This window comes from Molossus molossus, unplaced genomic scaffold (assembly GCF_014108415.1).
Source record: "Molossus molossus isolate mMolMol1 unplaced genomic scaffold, mMolMol1.p scaffold_m16_p_7, whole genome shotgun sequence".
Lineage (NCBI taxonomy): Eukaryota > Metazoa > Chordata > Mammalia > Chiroptera > Molossidae > Molossus > Molossus molossus.
In genome coordinates, this window is record NW_023425401.1 from 22,949,427 (window position 1) to 22,966,641 (window position 17,215).

General features: G+C 35.4%; 1 protein-coding gene across 1 annotated transcript in view; it reads left to right on the forward strand.

The window, feature by feature from the left end:
* Positions 1-17,215, forward strand: part of AGMO (alkylglycerol monooxygenase) — a 316,708-nt gene that overhangs the window by 128,350 nt on the left and 171,143 nt on the right. The window contains exon 5 of the mRNA XM_036247253.1: positions 4,682-4,777. Within this exon, the coding sequence (XP_036103146.1) occupies positions 4,682-4,777 (96 nt within the window). The remainder of the gene's footprint in view (positions 1-4,681; positions 4,778-17,215) is intronic.

Below are 17,215 nucleotides of genomic sequence, written 5' to 3' on the forward strand. Positions count from 1 at the left end.
TTTACTCATGAGCAGATCTCTCTCAATCCCTGCTCTTTACCCAGTTGTCATGCTTTACAGCTTTATTTTCTACTTCATCCAACCTGAGGGGCTCAATTTCCATGACTCTGGAAAGCACAGCCTCCCACCTTCGGTTACATCTGACTTGAATTCCCCAAGCTGTGCTTGAATCCGGTCACCCACATACTGCACTCCCACGCCCCGACTGCTGAGTGCCATGGGTGTCTTCCAGCACCAGCTAGACAGTGTGGTTCCCCTCAGTACACAGCTTCCAGACACAGCTGAGCTGGCAATGCTGCTCACCAAGCTGGGAACGTGAGCCTTCTCCCCGTCTGGGAGAAGATTTTCCAGAATTCCAGTCTCATCAAGATCTCTTCTCCACTGCTCTCCCTTCTGTCTGCAAAGGAACATATTTTAAACATCACAGAGAAATGTAAGGTTTCCTGGTTTTCCCTCTCTCTGATTTCTCTTCTGCTATCTTCATTAAGATTTGGAAATTCATAAGTGCACATGCTTTTTTACCTGTACTGTCACAAAATATGCACCTCTCTTCAGCAGGTTTAGTCCTTAGATCGGTGACATTGCTTCTTAGTTCTTTTCTTGGACTCTGATCAGATATTTTTGACATTTGTCCCTCTTCCTCTCAACTGGCTCCTTCTGAATACACCATCAATATATTCACATCTCTTACATATATATATATATATATATATATATATATATATATATATATATATATATATAATCCCAGCCAGTGTGGCTCAGTAGATTGAGCATTGTCCTGTGCACCAAAACTTCACCAGTTTGATTGCTGGTCAGGGCACATCCCCAGTGTGTGATGTGCAGGAGGCAGCTGATTGATGTTTCTCTCTCATCGATGTTTCTCTCTCTCCCTCTCCCTTTCTCTTTCTCTAAAATAATAATAATAATAATAGTAACAAAAAATACAACATATGTATATATAACATAAAATCTCCTTGCTCATCCACATGTTCAAGGAATACCTCCAGATCACTTGTTCCTTGTTCTCAGGGAAAGAGATGTATGTATTCTCTCCCTCTATTCCATAAGATTCTCTGAGTGATTCTTAAACTAACTTAGGTCTGGATTCCAGACTTACTGCCCAAGTGATCCACATCTGCAAATCCACTGTCATTTTTAGTTCAGTTGACATTCTGTACAACATATTTGCTTACTCAACAGCTTCCTTGGGTTATACCTCAAGGACTCCATTTCCTAAGTTGAACTTGACAACCCATTCTTCCTCTCATTCAATGTCTTGGTGAACATCACTCAATAAACAAGCTAGAAATCTGGGTGTCTTCTGATAGTCTTTTGTCCTTCTAATCTTCTATGCTTAAATAGTTACCAAATCCTTAGGTCTCTTGTATGTATTCTGCCTCTCCATCCCCATGGCTACTGTTGTGGTTAAATGTACATTATCTTTCAGTGGGCTATTAAAATAGATTTCAAACCCACTTTTATATTTCTTACAAGCTTAAACAAACAAACAAACAACAACAACAAAACTGCTCCTTTGTGGAATAGGATAAATTCAACCTCCTTAGAATGACACCTTAGAATGGCTTTTTTCTCTGGTGACTGATGTCTAAATTATCTTTATCACAGACTCACCACAGACTCCCTGATGAAAGCTATAGAATGTTTCTTCTGAAAATGGCACATTCCCTAGAGCTCACAGTTTCTTATAGGGACATCAGGGGTTCACACAGGCTCCCTGAGTGCCATGGTCCAAGCCAGTCTCTTGCCACCTTCTCCAAACCTTTCATAATGATGAAATATTTATATTTTCCCCTAAATCCCACGTTGTCTCTTGCTTCATGATCCCCACCACACACAAAACTCCACCTGCCTCAGTCACTTGAGGAACAACATAAAACTCACTTATCTTCTCTTTCCTTTAGCCTAATGTCACCCCTAGGTTTATCCTCATTCCCTCCTCACACATGCGGGTCTGGGTTATTCCTGTCCTTTAAAACCCTATTAGATATGACTTCTATCAAGAGATTATCAAATAACCTATGGTAGACAGGGTAACCTTAAGGCCAAAGAGCCCTGGAGTGCAAATGACATGGGTTTGAATGTATGGCTGAAATGGATATACGGGGGAAATAATATAATGTCCCCTGGCCCAGGTACCAAAAATTTAAGTTTGAGGAAGGAGAGATTTCCTCTGCCAAATAAGTACCATCTGAGGCTTCTGATGGCATTTAAACTGGTTTGAAAAACGATAAAGAGTCTGGCTGGTGTGGCTCAGTGGATTGAGCGTCATCCCATGGACTGAGAGGTCCTGGTTTGATTCCTGGTCAGGGCACGTGCCTGGATTGTAGGCTCCATCCCCAGTAGGGGGCGTGCAGGAGGCAGCCAATTGATGTTTCCCTCTCACATCAATGTTTCTCTCTCTCTCTCCCTTCCTCCCTCTCTAAAAAAAAAAAGTCAATAAAGAAAAATATATTTTAAAAAAACAGTAGAGAATTTTGGAATGCAAAGATTGGTGGTAGAGAAGAAGATGAGTGCTAATTCTCAAACCTTGATGACATTGACTAAGCTACAGAAATTAGAACTTTGCATCATTAGATTCTTTTCACAGTATTATGATAATCACAAGAAATTAAATTTCATGTGATTCATGTCACTTATTCCCTGACCTATTTCTTTATTTCTTATTAGAAAGGTGATTTTCTGACATTCATGCTAAGTTCATTTTTCTAATTGTCAGTTCATCATTATATTTAATGATTTGTAAGATTTGAGACATTGTTTCATCAAATGTGTTTTTAGGAGATCTAATTCTATGGGAAACTCATTAAGAATGTATTCTGTGGGTTAATAAATAGGTTTGTGGTTCACAATGGTATGGTATGGGCTCTGAGAAGACCTGGGTAAAGAGACATCACTTGTTCAACACACCACTCCACAGCTTCTTTGACCATAGAACCCCCTTTTTCATAATAGCTATTGCTCTCTCAAAGGTATATCTCTCCACACTCTGCGGTGCTATAATGAACTCTGAATATTCATCTGGCATGCACTCTCTTTCCAAATAGAACTATTTATTAATCATCCAAGTTAAGTTGGTTTACATTTTTATTCACATCTTAAAGATTCCAAAATTAGCCTTAACTCTAAGAACTTATATGTCAGATATGTGTTTTAATAGTTTTATGAACCTATTGTAAGAGAACTATTTTACTATATTACAAGAAAACATATTACAGTGTCACAGATCTTTTGGAACCAAAATGATGACTAGATTTCAAATGGTTTCCCCTTCACAATACATTTGAGGAAACTCATGCCCGGGAAGTTTAAAACCTTTGTGAGTGTCATGCAGAGATCTGTAGTAGAACGAAAGCTTAAAAGTGGATGTCTTGAATTAGAGCCCAATACTCTTTTGTTGCTCACTGATCTAATTAATTGCTTAATAATACATTTATAAATAATGAAACTGACAGTTGAGATATTTCTTACGACTTAAGATTAGAAACAGAAAGTACAAGAGTTTATGTAATTGTCAATTTTCTACCACATAATCATTGCTAAACATTGTTGAGATAATATTGGGCCCAATTGAGAATGAAACTTCTAAAATAATTTAGATTTTCTACCACATAATCATTGCTAAACATTGTTGAGATAATATTGGGCCCAATTGAGAATGAAACTTCTAAAATAATTTAGAAATAAAATTGCAGTATTCAGAAGAAATGTTTTCTGAATATGTAGAACTTTGGAAATATTAACTCTTTTTGACAGAATAAGACATATTTGCTGAAGTATATACTCAGATGTTGAATCATTAGTAACTCTGCAAACTACTAAATACAAAGTGGAAGTCAGATTCTTTTTATTATTATTTTGTTGTTTAGTTTTTTATTTAATAAGATGTTTTCTTACAACATAAAACCACTCTTGGGGATCAAAGTCATTAGGAGAACACAGCAGATTGTGCTTATTAGTTGATTCTAACCAGTTCTGTGGTTTAAGCATCATTTGTTGTTGTTTTTTTTAAGGCAGGGACATTTTCGTCTGTTAGGAAATATTAAACTTTAAAATTTGTTTCCACTATGGCACTATATCATAGCCCTTTCCTTGCTAACTTTGAAAAAATGAGGAGATATTGTGCCCTCAATCAATCACATAAAAACAAATTAGAGAGGAAATACTTGTTTTATCCTCTCCTTATATAAAATAACTTTCTTTTATTATAATTTCATTTTATTACTAAGAATGCCAGATTATAATATAGACTTTGGGAGCTTTCAAGGTATAAAGACATGTGATTCTACATTTCTTTTTTTATTTAAAGAAAGTGAGCATTTTTTGTAAATATAGAAAACCTTTTTAAGTCCAGGAAACACATCTAGCCTTTTAAAGATTAAGGAAATAACACACCATCTATGGTATTTTAACTAGACAGCATTTGTGCAAAATAGAAGTCCAGTGGACATAACTTTAATATGTTTGCAAACTTATCACCATGTGGAAAATTAATGTTGTAAAGACAAATGTGACAATAAAACGTAAGAAATAAGGTAAATTTTTGAAAGAATAAGACATATTTGCTGAAGTATATACTCAGATGTTGAATCATTAGTAATAATGTATGTTATGTTGAGAAATCATATGTGCAAATTTTAAAAAAATTTTAATCTTTTAGATATTCTACTCTCCCTTGGCCCTCGTCATCCCACCTTCAGTATATGCTGTTCATCTTCAGTTCAATCTTCTCTATCAATTTTGGATCCACACAGAGGTAAATCATTTTTCATTTATTTATTTTTTTAAGTTTTCTACCTAAATAGCCTGAAGCAATGTCCTGGAAATCCACTAGCAGCTGATTTATTGTGTAAGAAAATCTTTGTCTGCATTCTTTAAGGAGAAACATCTGTTCATTTTTATTCCTTTTTACTGAATATATATTGCAAAGTTTATAAGAAGCAATGAGGCCAGTTGGTCTCAATTAAATAAAACCATTTTTTGAACTATTAAGTACCAAAACATTTTAATACTTTATTCAATATAATATCTTCCTGTATTACAGTTTATTAAACATTGTTTTCCAAAAGATGTTGAAATTTATTTTAATATAAAGATATAAATTTATGTATAAAATTTATGTATGTTTATAAACATATACTATATATACAAATATTATTTATAATAATAATTTATTTTATAATATAATTTGGTATTATATATTAATAAATATTTAATTACTTATATAAAAAGACAATATTTATACATTATATAAGTGGGAAGTTCTTAAAAATTCCTTGACAAGATTTTAATGCCTAAAGAAATTATAAAAATATTTTTGTTTGGAAATCTTGCTTTAATTTTAGAGTTTGAATTTTATTTAAAAGGTGTTCAATATATTGTTAGGTTTCTTTTTTTTTTTTCCACCAGAAAAGTGAACAAATATAGTTTCTTAGGTCTTCTGTGGTATCTCAAATTGTCAGATTTGAATGTTTGCAGAAAGATCATTAAGCAACTGATTGGTTTATGAACTATTGTACTGATCTGGTGGTTAAGTACTAAAAAAATCGCAGACCCAGAAAAATTCTTACTTATACACATGAGAACCCTTTCAAGCATTTGGTATTTATTGGAAGCCTTTTGAAGTTCTGTAGGAAGCACGTTGACAGGTGTTACAACTGGTTGAACAATACCACAAATCACATCTGCCTTAGATGCCAAGCTTGATGCAACAAAGAGCATTATTTCATTAATCTGCAGCATTTCATGCTACTGATTTACTTGGAATAAAGAGACTGTTACCATGACTTTGGGCATATGTGGCGTTATTTGAAGATCTGTTATGAAATAGCATTGCATTTTATGGTAGTTGTCATACATCAAACAGTCAATACTGCAATTGTCTGAAAGAGTTGTTGAGGCCAATTCTGACTCTAAAGGTCAAAGACCAAATTTGTTTAAATCATTGAGGGAAGCTTTCTGATGATTTACATGGAGGGGTTAAAGGAGAATTACATTTTTATAACAGCTCTGCTCCGGGTCATGCCATGTGTTGGGTCAGGTATTAGTTTAGATACAGAACAATAGTGCCTAAGTAACTTCTTCCTTTTCCTGTGTCCCTCCAAAGGGATCATGAGCCAGAGCCTGAGTTCCATCTCAGGAAGAAAGGGAGAGTGGAGGAAAGCTACTGGTGAGGCATTTCTTTCAAGCTCAGAACCTCCAGGTGGCTTTACTCCCAACTCAAAAGTAACGCATTAGAACCTTCCGCTTGTGTTGTGCATCATACTTTTGAATGCGCTGTACAATGTGTAGTTACTACAGCTGAATTGTTCAGGATGCAGGAACACATTTTCTGAAATTAAGGTTTAGATCTTGGAATTAGAAATGATATTATTAGCTATGAATGTATTTCTAAGTTTTTCGTCTTTGCAACTGTGTACTTAATTACATTTATTGTTACGGACAGCATATACTACCATTTGTTTACAAATAACAAAATTATTTAGGAAGTAAAACCAAGACATTTGTAACAGTGGATGTCTCCAGAGAAAGTGGCTAGTGAAATAGAGAACTGGAATGGGGAGAAAACCACCTTTTTTTGGGGAAAAAAATATTCTTATCATATGCTTGCCCTACTTTTTCAATGAAAGCTTACTACACATTAGATTTTTAAAATGAAAAATAAAACTGAAAACAATGACCTCAGTCTAAAAAAAAAAACATTTTATGACTCTGGGCCACGTGAGCACGGCTTCATTTCAGGCGTCATACTTGGGGGTTCATTCACAGAAATGGCATAGGAGCCATTGACATGGCAATGCTGGCCAGAGAGCTGCGCATTCCTGAGCTGAAACTTGATTCTCACAGTTGTTTTCCTTCTTCTGACCTCCATAAAATCAGTTCTCACTCTGAAGGGCATCTGGCCTTAAGGAGGCACGGATTTTCGAAAAGTGAAGAGAAGTTCACTCCAATCCATCAGGTTAAGATAAGTTATAAATAAATAAATAACATATTTTTTGGAGATTGTATATGAAAAGAAAATAGGTCATAAAACAAACTGAAGAGTTTGTCATGAAACTTTTGTTTACTTTTGAGTTACTTTGACAAGGAAACAACAGCATCTTTTCCTGCCCTCTGTTTTGAAAGTCACAAAAGATTCTGCAAGAGTTTTTTTTTTTTTAATCCTCACCGGAGGACATTTTTTAATATTTTGTTGAGATAGAGTGGAAGGAAGAGAGAGAGAGAGAAACATCGATGTAAAAGGGACACATCAAGTGGCTGCCACCCACACAGCCCAACCAGGGCCGGGGACAAACTGCAACCGAGGTACGTGCCCTTAGCGGGAACCGAACCCGGGTCTCTCCGGACTGCAGGCCGAGGATCTAACCGCTGAGCCAAACCGGCCAGGGCAAGAGTTTGTTTTATATTCCTAAATTCAAATGTAGTTGAAACCACAAAATTTTGATTTAATATTTTTTTAAAAAATTTTTTTCTTTATTAATTTTAGAGAGAGGGGAAGGGAGAGGGAGAGATAGAAACATCAATGAGCGAGATAGAAACATCGATGAGTGAGAACATCGACTGGCCGCCTCCTGCATGCCCCCACTGGGGATCAGGCCCACAACCTGGGCATGTGCCCTGACTGGGAAGTGAACCGATGACCTCTTTCTGCATGGATCGACACTCAAACACTGAGCCACACCAGCCAGACCACATTTACCTTCTTTATATATCTAGTAACATTATTATTAGCCAATATTTATGGCAGATGTATAGTAGAGACTCTAGATTATGCTATAGTCCTCTTACCATTCCTTAATTTTATTGTAAAAGGGCAGTGAAATAATTGGCTAACCATCCTGTGTTTTAGAGGCTTTGACTTACACTTTGTTAGGACATGTAGATCTTTTGTTATTGTCTTTAGTCTTGGGCCATATTCTGTATCCTTGGCTGTCTGTAATCTTAGGATGAGGCTTATTACAGAGCCCATTTCACTGGGTAGGATTTGAACTCTCAATTTTATCTTGCCAGCAACAGGCAGCAGTTGAAACCTCTGCTCAGCAATTTGCTAGCTTCTTACCTTCTTGCTTTTCACCAGGTTTCCTGGAGCCTTGTTCTATGCATGAGTTATTTAAGCGTCAGCCAAGACTCTTAATTCAATTCAAGAGCAAGGTCTGAGGGAGATTTGTGTGCAGAGAGTGTGGCTCCTCCTTCTGTGGGTGCTTGGCGAGGAGGGGTGTCCCCTTTCAATTTCCAGTCCTCAGATCAAAGTTCCATCTCTGACTCCTAAACTGAGACTGGAGTTTTCTCTTGAAACTCTACCCTTTCCCCTTTTCCTTGTATCAGCCGTGCTTTAGGACAGCCATTCTGCTAGAATGCTACTTTGTCAACTATTTCCACCAAATACAAACATTGCCACCAATGACCTAATTGATAATGACCTTCTCATTAGCAACACTTTATACTCCATCAGCTGTCCCAATCACATAATTTCCCTAGGGATTTATTTATAATACACCTATATAATAAGGGTTAGCATAAGTTAGAGTATAGGAGAACTGCAGAAATGCAGTGTGCAAAATTAGAAAGCAAAATGAATATGCAGTAGAATTATGAAGCAATGTAACTGGAGTGACGATAGAGGCTAGAAATTTGCAGAAACTAGGCAATATAGAGAGGAATAGGAAAATGTAGCTCTATGGCTGCAAAAAGTATAGAGTGGTAGCAGCATGGGCATAAAATTAGGAGGTTTGACTTTTTAAGGATACAACTAAAGTGTTCTGCTTATTGCCCTTTTGTATCCAATAGTATGGCTTTTACGGAAGTCTGGCAGTTCTTATATTTTCTTCAAACTATTGTGGAGTCCACTCTAAACCCAGTCATGTGCAAAAATTTACTTTTATTTTAAGTATGTATATCAACTTTATTCTATCTTTTTAGTAAACCATTGACAAAAAATATTTTTGCCCTGGCCAGTTTGGCTTAATTGTTAGAGTGTGAGCCTGAGGACCAAAGAGTCACAGGTTCGATTCCCTTCAAGGGTATGTTCCTCAGTTGTGGTTCGGTCCCTGGCCCTGGTCAGGGTTGTATGGGAGGGAACCAACTGATGTGTCTCTCTCACATCAATATTTCTCTCTCTCTTCCTCCTCCTTCTCACTCTATCTGAAGATAAATGGAAAAATGTCCTCCAGTGAGGATTAAAAAAAAAAGAATAAAATATTTTTATGACATGAATTTTAATTCATTATTGTGGAAAACTATGTTTAATGTATCTCCAGTCTCTATTGCTATTATTTTGTTATTTAATTGTATGTCACATACTAATCATTCCTAGCCATTATTTATGATAACTCATGTATATTTTATGACATAAATTTAATATAATCCTATTTTAGTATCAATTATTAATATGAGTAAATGCAGTTGGATTTCAGACTTAAAGGAATAATTAATTATGCACTAATTTACTTTTTAAAAATGCATCCAGAATCATGGGATTCTGCTCACGAAGTGCATTGTTTAGGTTTTATAATCTTACTTTTTAAATTCAGAAACTAATCAATATACAAAAGTATGAAATTTTCCAAGTTTAATACATCTTTATAAGTATTTCAATTATTATATCCTATAGACATTCATTTTGTGCCTATTGCATTCCTAATAGTACATGTATTAATAATAATAAGGACATAAAAGGAGTAAAGATTGGAATATTCTTGATGAAGAAAAACTAGTTGAGCTTGAAACATATACATGTAAAAAAAAAAAAAAATGAATGAAGTTTAGGAAAATAGACAGTTACAATCATCCCAGGCTAGGAATTCTCAGAAACTGATCATTATCATTGGTCTGATGTGTCCCAAGGAAAATTCTATGTGATGACAGTTCTGTTTGTCTATCTATTTATATCCTTTTGTATACCATAGACTTCTTCAGAGCTCAATATTTTTCAGGAAGTATTTTAAGCATTAACAAATACTATCTCATTAAATCTTCACAACAACTCTGTGGAATTGGCAATGCTATTTCCTCCACTTAAATATACTAAGTAACTCGCCATGGGTCACATGATTAGTAAATGGCAAAGCCAGGCTTTGTAACAGGTAGTCAGACTCCATAGTCCTTGCTCTTATCCACTACCCTAGAAAGCTTCCCTGTAGATGGGTCATTTCAAATCTTCATGTTATAAGAAAATAGCCACTATGTGTTAAGCATCCAGTGCGTTCCAAGCAAAAAATATTTTATTTAATTCCCATAAAATAATTTGAATCACCAAAGGCCAATTCAACTTATACAGGTTGTAAAGAATGAATATAAATTCAAGTAACTTCAGTTAATGGGGCCTTATCGTAAGGCTACCAATAGAAGTGCATGCAGCAGGAAACCATTCCAGAACTTTCACAGTTTCAGAAAACTGGAATTTTTATATTCACCTACTCTGTGACAGACACCATCCCTTTCACAGCTGAGACGATTGAGATGCTACAGTTTATATCAGGTAACATAGCTGACTTCAGAGTTTGTGTTTTGGCCATTACTCGCCCATCGTACTCCCTTTTCAAACAACGTATTCATTCAGTTATGCCTCAGTCGCCCCCAGCAGATGGCAGCAGGATTCATAAAGAACCTCTATGGCCCAGTGAAAAGATCTAGGCTGTGGGTTAGTTAGCATAGAACTCAATTGTAATCTTGCCTGTACCAAGTTACTATGTGACCTTTACACATATCTACTAGTTCCTTTTAAAAGTCAATGTATTCTCAGAGGCTAGTCCCACGGAAAGCCTTTGGTGGTGTTCCATCGCTTGCTGAGTAAAAGTCTAAATCCTTTGCATTGCATGCTTCTCGTGTAATGCCTTCCAAATTGATTTCCAGATACACATACCATTACTTTCCATTATGTGCAATTCAGTCAAGCTGGACTATTTTCCATATACATCTGATGTGTAATCATAGTTTTATTTTCATATTTTCTACATGTTGCTATTCTGTACATTTTTCAGGGCCCAACTCAATTCTGTCCTTGTCATAAAGTGTTTCCTCTTTTGAGTGCAAGTACCTATATAGCTCAGATTGTGTGTCAGTCACTATACTACAATTTTACAAGGTATACTTATTTGATCATCATACAACCCTATGGTCTCCATTCAAAGTGAGGAAATTGGAACTATGTAGAAATTAAGGAACTTGTCTAATGTTGTTACAGCTAGATGGTAGTAAATTCATAATTCAAAGCCTGGTAAAAAATTCTCTCTCCTTGCCTCATCTGAAATATGGTATTATTGATTTTACATCTCCTAGAGATATCCTAGTTTGCCCAGAACTGCCTTAATTTATGCCTTTTTTTTTTTCTGGCAAAACTGTTAATAACATACCATTCTAAGCTCTTAAATTATTCATTATACACTTGAGTTTTCCTCCTAACCTGCTCTTTGATCTCTCCTACCCTTTCCATCTCTATTGCCTTACCTTGATTTATGGTTCTGTCATTGATTGTATAGATAGTTACAATAGAATTTTATGTATTTTCTATTCCTACACCAATTTTTTCTCTCCTATATATTTGCATACATCAACTGTGATGATCATTTTAGAACCCAAATATCAGGACACTCTAAACATCTGAACAAATATCAACAGCAGGATATTTTTTCTTCTTTCTTTCTTTTTATTTTTATTTTATTTTTATCACCGTTCATACCCTCTATGCCCTCCTCCACCTCTACCAAACCCCTCATCCTACCTTTGCCATCACCACACTGAACAACAGGAATTTGTTGCTGTTGTTGTTAATCCTCACCCATGGATATTTTTCCATTGGTTTTTAGATAGAGTGGATGGAAAGGAGGGAGAGAGAGAGAGAAACATCCATGTGAGAGAGAGATAAATTGGTTACCTCCCGCACAACCCCAACCAAGGTCGGGGATCAAACTTGCAACCAAGGTGCATGCCCTTGCCTGGGAATCGAACCCATGACCCTTCAGTCCACAGGCTAATGCTCTAACCGCTGAGCAAAATGGCCAGGGCACAACAAGAATTTTTAAATGGCTCTATTGCCTACCAGATAAAACCAAACACCTAAAATTCACCAATAGATTTTAGGGCCCTTAGAATGGAAATCTTGCTTACCCTTCCATTCTCATCCCACTAGCTGGTCCATTTAAAACACACTGCTTTTTGTTCCCTAAGCATAGCAAACACTTACTCATTCTTAGTATTTGCACGTACTCTCTCTGTGAAGCTCTTTTTCCAAACATTCTTCATGATGCAACTCAATTACCACTTCCTCTGGAATGTCTTTTTTACCTCCTACTTAGAGTTAAGTGCACTTTTCTTTACACTGCTCCTGTGTTTATTTCTATATCTGTATTGGCAATTAATAATTTAGAACATGAGCTGTGTTGGGGGACATAAAGGAGATAACACATTTGTTCCTGCATATGGAGAGAATCCAGTTAATAGTGATGAAATTTAATTCTTAAAACCACTCTATCGTATCTGTTGCTTAACTCTCATTATTCTCAGAGCTGCTTGATAGCAAAACAATATTCCTCATCTATTATGTCAAAATATGTTTGTGTGTATGTGTACATATATAAATGTTAAATAAATACAAATAATAGTGTTTAAATAATTATTTATAATTATCTATTCTTCATAATTATTAGTATTAGATATTAACAAATATGTTATGTGTGTATATATTTGTATTTATATGTGCAATATGCTTATGCCCTACCTCCTATAGACAGTAAACACTTTGGACAGTTATATTATGCATCTTTTGGAATTATAAGAAATTTGGGGGAAGAAGTTATATTTCAAATTATATGCTTTTGAAAAATACTTATTTTAACAAAAGCAAATTTCATGCTTCTTTTCTATCAAGTTTTTATTCAAAAACAGTACCTACTCTAATACCCTTTTTGCTCTTAAAATATCCTTACTTCCTTTTTCTCCTCCCTGAATTTGTTTCCAATTCTCTCTTATCTCAATATTCTTCCTTCTTTAAAAGTTAATTTACTTCACGATTTTCATACTGTCTTCAAGTAATTGCATATTTAGTCTATAGCTGTAATGCAAATTCTCTTAAGGATTTACAATCAATGCTTCAAATGTCCCACTTAACACATTCATGGGAATATTTAACACCATTGAGTCAACCTGTCTAAGATGCATTTCGGTCTGATTCAAATCAGCTGCTCTTCTTTGCTTGCATTGCTCCTTAAAGTCAACATTAAGATCGAAACTTGTCACCTTGTCTTTTTGATTTTTTTTCTGGAGCCTATGTTTAATCCAAATCCTATACATGTTCTCTCTATAAATGATCTTTTGTTCTCTTCTACAGTTACCTTTAAAAATAGTTCACCCACCATGCTTTTTCATGTATTAAATCATAGTGTTTTTACACACGTATTAGATACATAAATGTCTTTGAAGTACACAAATTCAAAAAATATTTCATGAGCATCTACTCTGTGCCTGACAGAGGCTATTCCAGCCCTCTGAGCTGAATTAGCACCTCTTGTTAGTAGCATTTTGAGGATTACAGCCTTCTTCAAGAATCTGTTGGATTCTAGTGACTCTTTCCCAAAGGAAAAAACACTTAAAAAGAAGTTTTATCGAGCTTCCTGAAGCTCATCAATATGTCTAAAAATTCACAGTTCATTATTTTTAATATTTTTTTTTCCTTTTTATATTATTTATTTGTTTTTTATCCTCACCTGAGGACATTTTTTTTGTTCAAAGAGAGTGGGAGGGAGAGAGAGGAAGAGAGAGAAACATTGACGTGAAAGGGACACATCAAGTGGCTGTCACCCGCATGACCCAACCAGGGCCGGGGACAAACTGCAACTGAGGTACGTGCCCTTAGCGGGAACCGAACCCGGGTCTCTCTGTACCACAGGCCGATGCTCTAACTGCTGAGCCAAACCGGCCAGGGCACAGTTCACAATTTTTAAATGCCTGCTGTGAAAGAGCTGAAATTTGAGGTTTTGAGACCCAAGGAACAAGATGCGGATCTGCTGATCAGAACTGGAGAGGGGGACATCTCAGGAACAAGGGAGTAATAAGACATAACGACTAAGAGTATGTGCTTTGTAATCAAAAGGAAATCTATCCTCTATTAGTGGTTTGTACATGAATGTGTTTCCAGAACTTAAAAGAGTACCTACAAATGGAAGCTCAAGAAGTGTTTGTTGAATGAATAGGTATAAATATTTAGTAGAGTTATTTGAACTCTTTAACTTTGCTTCCTAATCTGTTAAGTGAAGGTAATCATGCCCAGCCCATAGGAGTGTGGTAAGAATTAATAAAATAATGTATGTTAAATGTATAGTCTTGAAAATAATATGCTTTCAACAAATGGTAGTTATTATAGAAAAGTCAAAAGACTACAAACTGGAATTAGTACAGAAAACCGGAGCTAGAACAGAAGCAAGTATAACTCGTATGTGTCACCCACATGTATCAGAATTATCTGGGTGCTTACTCAAGATATTGAATGATGGTCCCCTTCAGAATCTAAAATTTCTGTAAGTGAGGGTAGAAATCTCCATTTGAAAAAACACCCCCAAGGGATTAGACTTAACAATGATGTGTTGAAGTTTGAGCACCATGAATAAAGAGATGTCAATGACCTTCTTGGAGACAAATGCTATATTTTAGTCATCTTTGTTTCCCACTGTCTTGAACTTGAATGACCATCAGCAAATATCTTTTTAATGAATGAATGAATTGATCACGTTAACCACATTCTTTGTAATACATGTGTTTATTGGAGAAAGGCAGGAGAACATGAAGAACGTACTCACAGCAAAGACTAGGATCAGAGAGGACGAAATTGTGTTTCTCCAAAATTCATGTTTAAGCCCTCATCCCTCATGTAATGATATGTTGAGATGGAGATTTTGGAAGGTAATCAGGCTAGGAGAGTGGAGCCCTCATGATGGGATTAGTGTCCTTCTAAGAGGATACTTAAAAAGAGGAGGTTCTCACCAAACACTAAATCTGCTGGCATCCTAAACTTGGACTTCCTGGCCTCCATCACGGTAAGAAATAAATGTTTGTTGTGTAAGCCACCTAGCCTGCTGTATTTAGTTATACCACCCCAAACTGACTAAGACGGTTTAAAAAAGAAATTCTGAGGGGATAAGGGGAAAGATACACTTTAGTTAGCCATTCGAAGGAAAATATGCAAATGGACAGAGGGTAAATGAACTTAAGAAAAACAAATATTTGTATCTTCTGATCTACTGATTGAGAATTCACTCTAAAATATTTGACTTTAACAGATTAGCATACACATATTTTTTAACAAACCAATCTTTATAATGGGTGACAATCAGGAGAGCCGACATATGAGATTATAAGATTTAAAATGCAGATTTGTATGTTTTATTCATGAAAGTATCTAACACTTAGTGCCAGGTACACTGCTGGTATTCCATTAACATTTGTTGATGAATAAATGTAGAAGGAACTCCTGAAATTGGGAATTTTATCATAATGGCAGCCACAATGCACTGAGCTGTAGAATGAGTTGAATGTTTAAAGCATGCATCATGTGACCACCGGGATGAGATTTTTGAACAAGAACTACTAACCTCTCGATTTATCAGTCACCTTGTTTTAACAGCATGTTACTACTACTACAATAATGTGGTTCATTTTCTCACCGAGTGCCCAAATAGGTAGATATAAAATGGTGCCACACAAGAATGAAGTTTTACATAGTTATATGCTTATGAATGTTTCCCATTTTCCTTCTGTCAATTTAATAGGTGGTTTTAAAAGAAAGTCACTTGGAATCCACCTCCCTTTGTAGGAACACTTTCGACAGCTACTTGCCATCATTTTTCCAGGAAAAGTCAAAAGTGTTATCCAAAATGTAAGCTGAGACTTTTTTTTTTTAAAGTGCTAACTTGTAGCTCTTGTCCTGTTATTTGAGGAATAATACAATCTTAAGACACAAGATTCAGCCTTCAACATAATATATTATAAACACATTCATTTTAAACTGTTGTTTATTGTATAAACACAGCTTAGTCTCCTTCTTCTTAAAACTAAGCTTTTCACTCTTTAACCCTGTGGTGTAGATTCATCAGAAATTTACTCCCTATGAAGCTCTTTATGATCCCAACAGTCCTGATTCTTCCAGATTGTTTTATTTCCAAACTAAAAATATTGGTTTTTCACTCTTTAGTGTGGAAATTTAGCTACCTCCATATTACATGCTTACTGAAGTAGAAAACTGCCTAATCAGATAGGAAAACATTTGGCTGTGAATAAATTGGCATTTGTTGAGGATTTCAAAGTGTGAAAGTCGGCAGACAAGCACATATCCTAAGAGCTTTGCTTTCTCTTGCTTCCCTGTAGAGAAATCATAGGCTAATATGGTCACCACTGCCATCTGTCTAAATACTTGAGTTGTTGTCTTGAATTAACACAGCAGCGCTAGTGAGGGATGTAATTAAGATTTTATTTTTACACTTATCACCAGATGCTCTATAACATAAATTATCCATAAATGTTCAGACTGATTAAGATTTTAACAAGGAAAACAATGGATGTTTAGAGATCAACTACTTCAGAACAAGAAGTAAAATAGTTTTGATTTACAGTGTTCATGGATTTTATCCTTTTTCTAAAACTTTAAATGAATTGCTGTAGATTTTCTTGAGAGTGAAAAACATATTTCTATATAAATTCGAATAATAAAATCTGATATAGTCACTCATTCTACCTTTAAGTTAAGAAATAGCTAAATTATCTGCTACTAAATGGTAATTTCCATTGTTCCACCCTGTGATCTCTCAAAAGATATTAACACAGGCACTCAATAAATATCTACTGAATAAATTGAACCCACATAGGTTATTTTAATGTCCATATAGCCAGTTGAAGAAACAAGGTAGAATTTGAAACAAGGTAGAATTTTCACCAGCATTCCCCATAAAAAAATCACCAATGAGGCTATTTACAAAGCTGCACTATTGGGAACTAAACAAAACATATCTTTATCAAAAGTAGTTTTCAACTTTTGACCTAGAAAAAGTCAATTTTTTTGCAGTTTTATTTTTTAACTATATTTACTGGTATGACATTGGTTAATAAAATTTTATAGGTTTTAAGTGTATAATTCTATAATACATCATCTATGTATTACACTGTGTGTTTACCAGCCAAAGTCAAATCACCTTCCATTGCTCCATGTTCA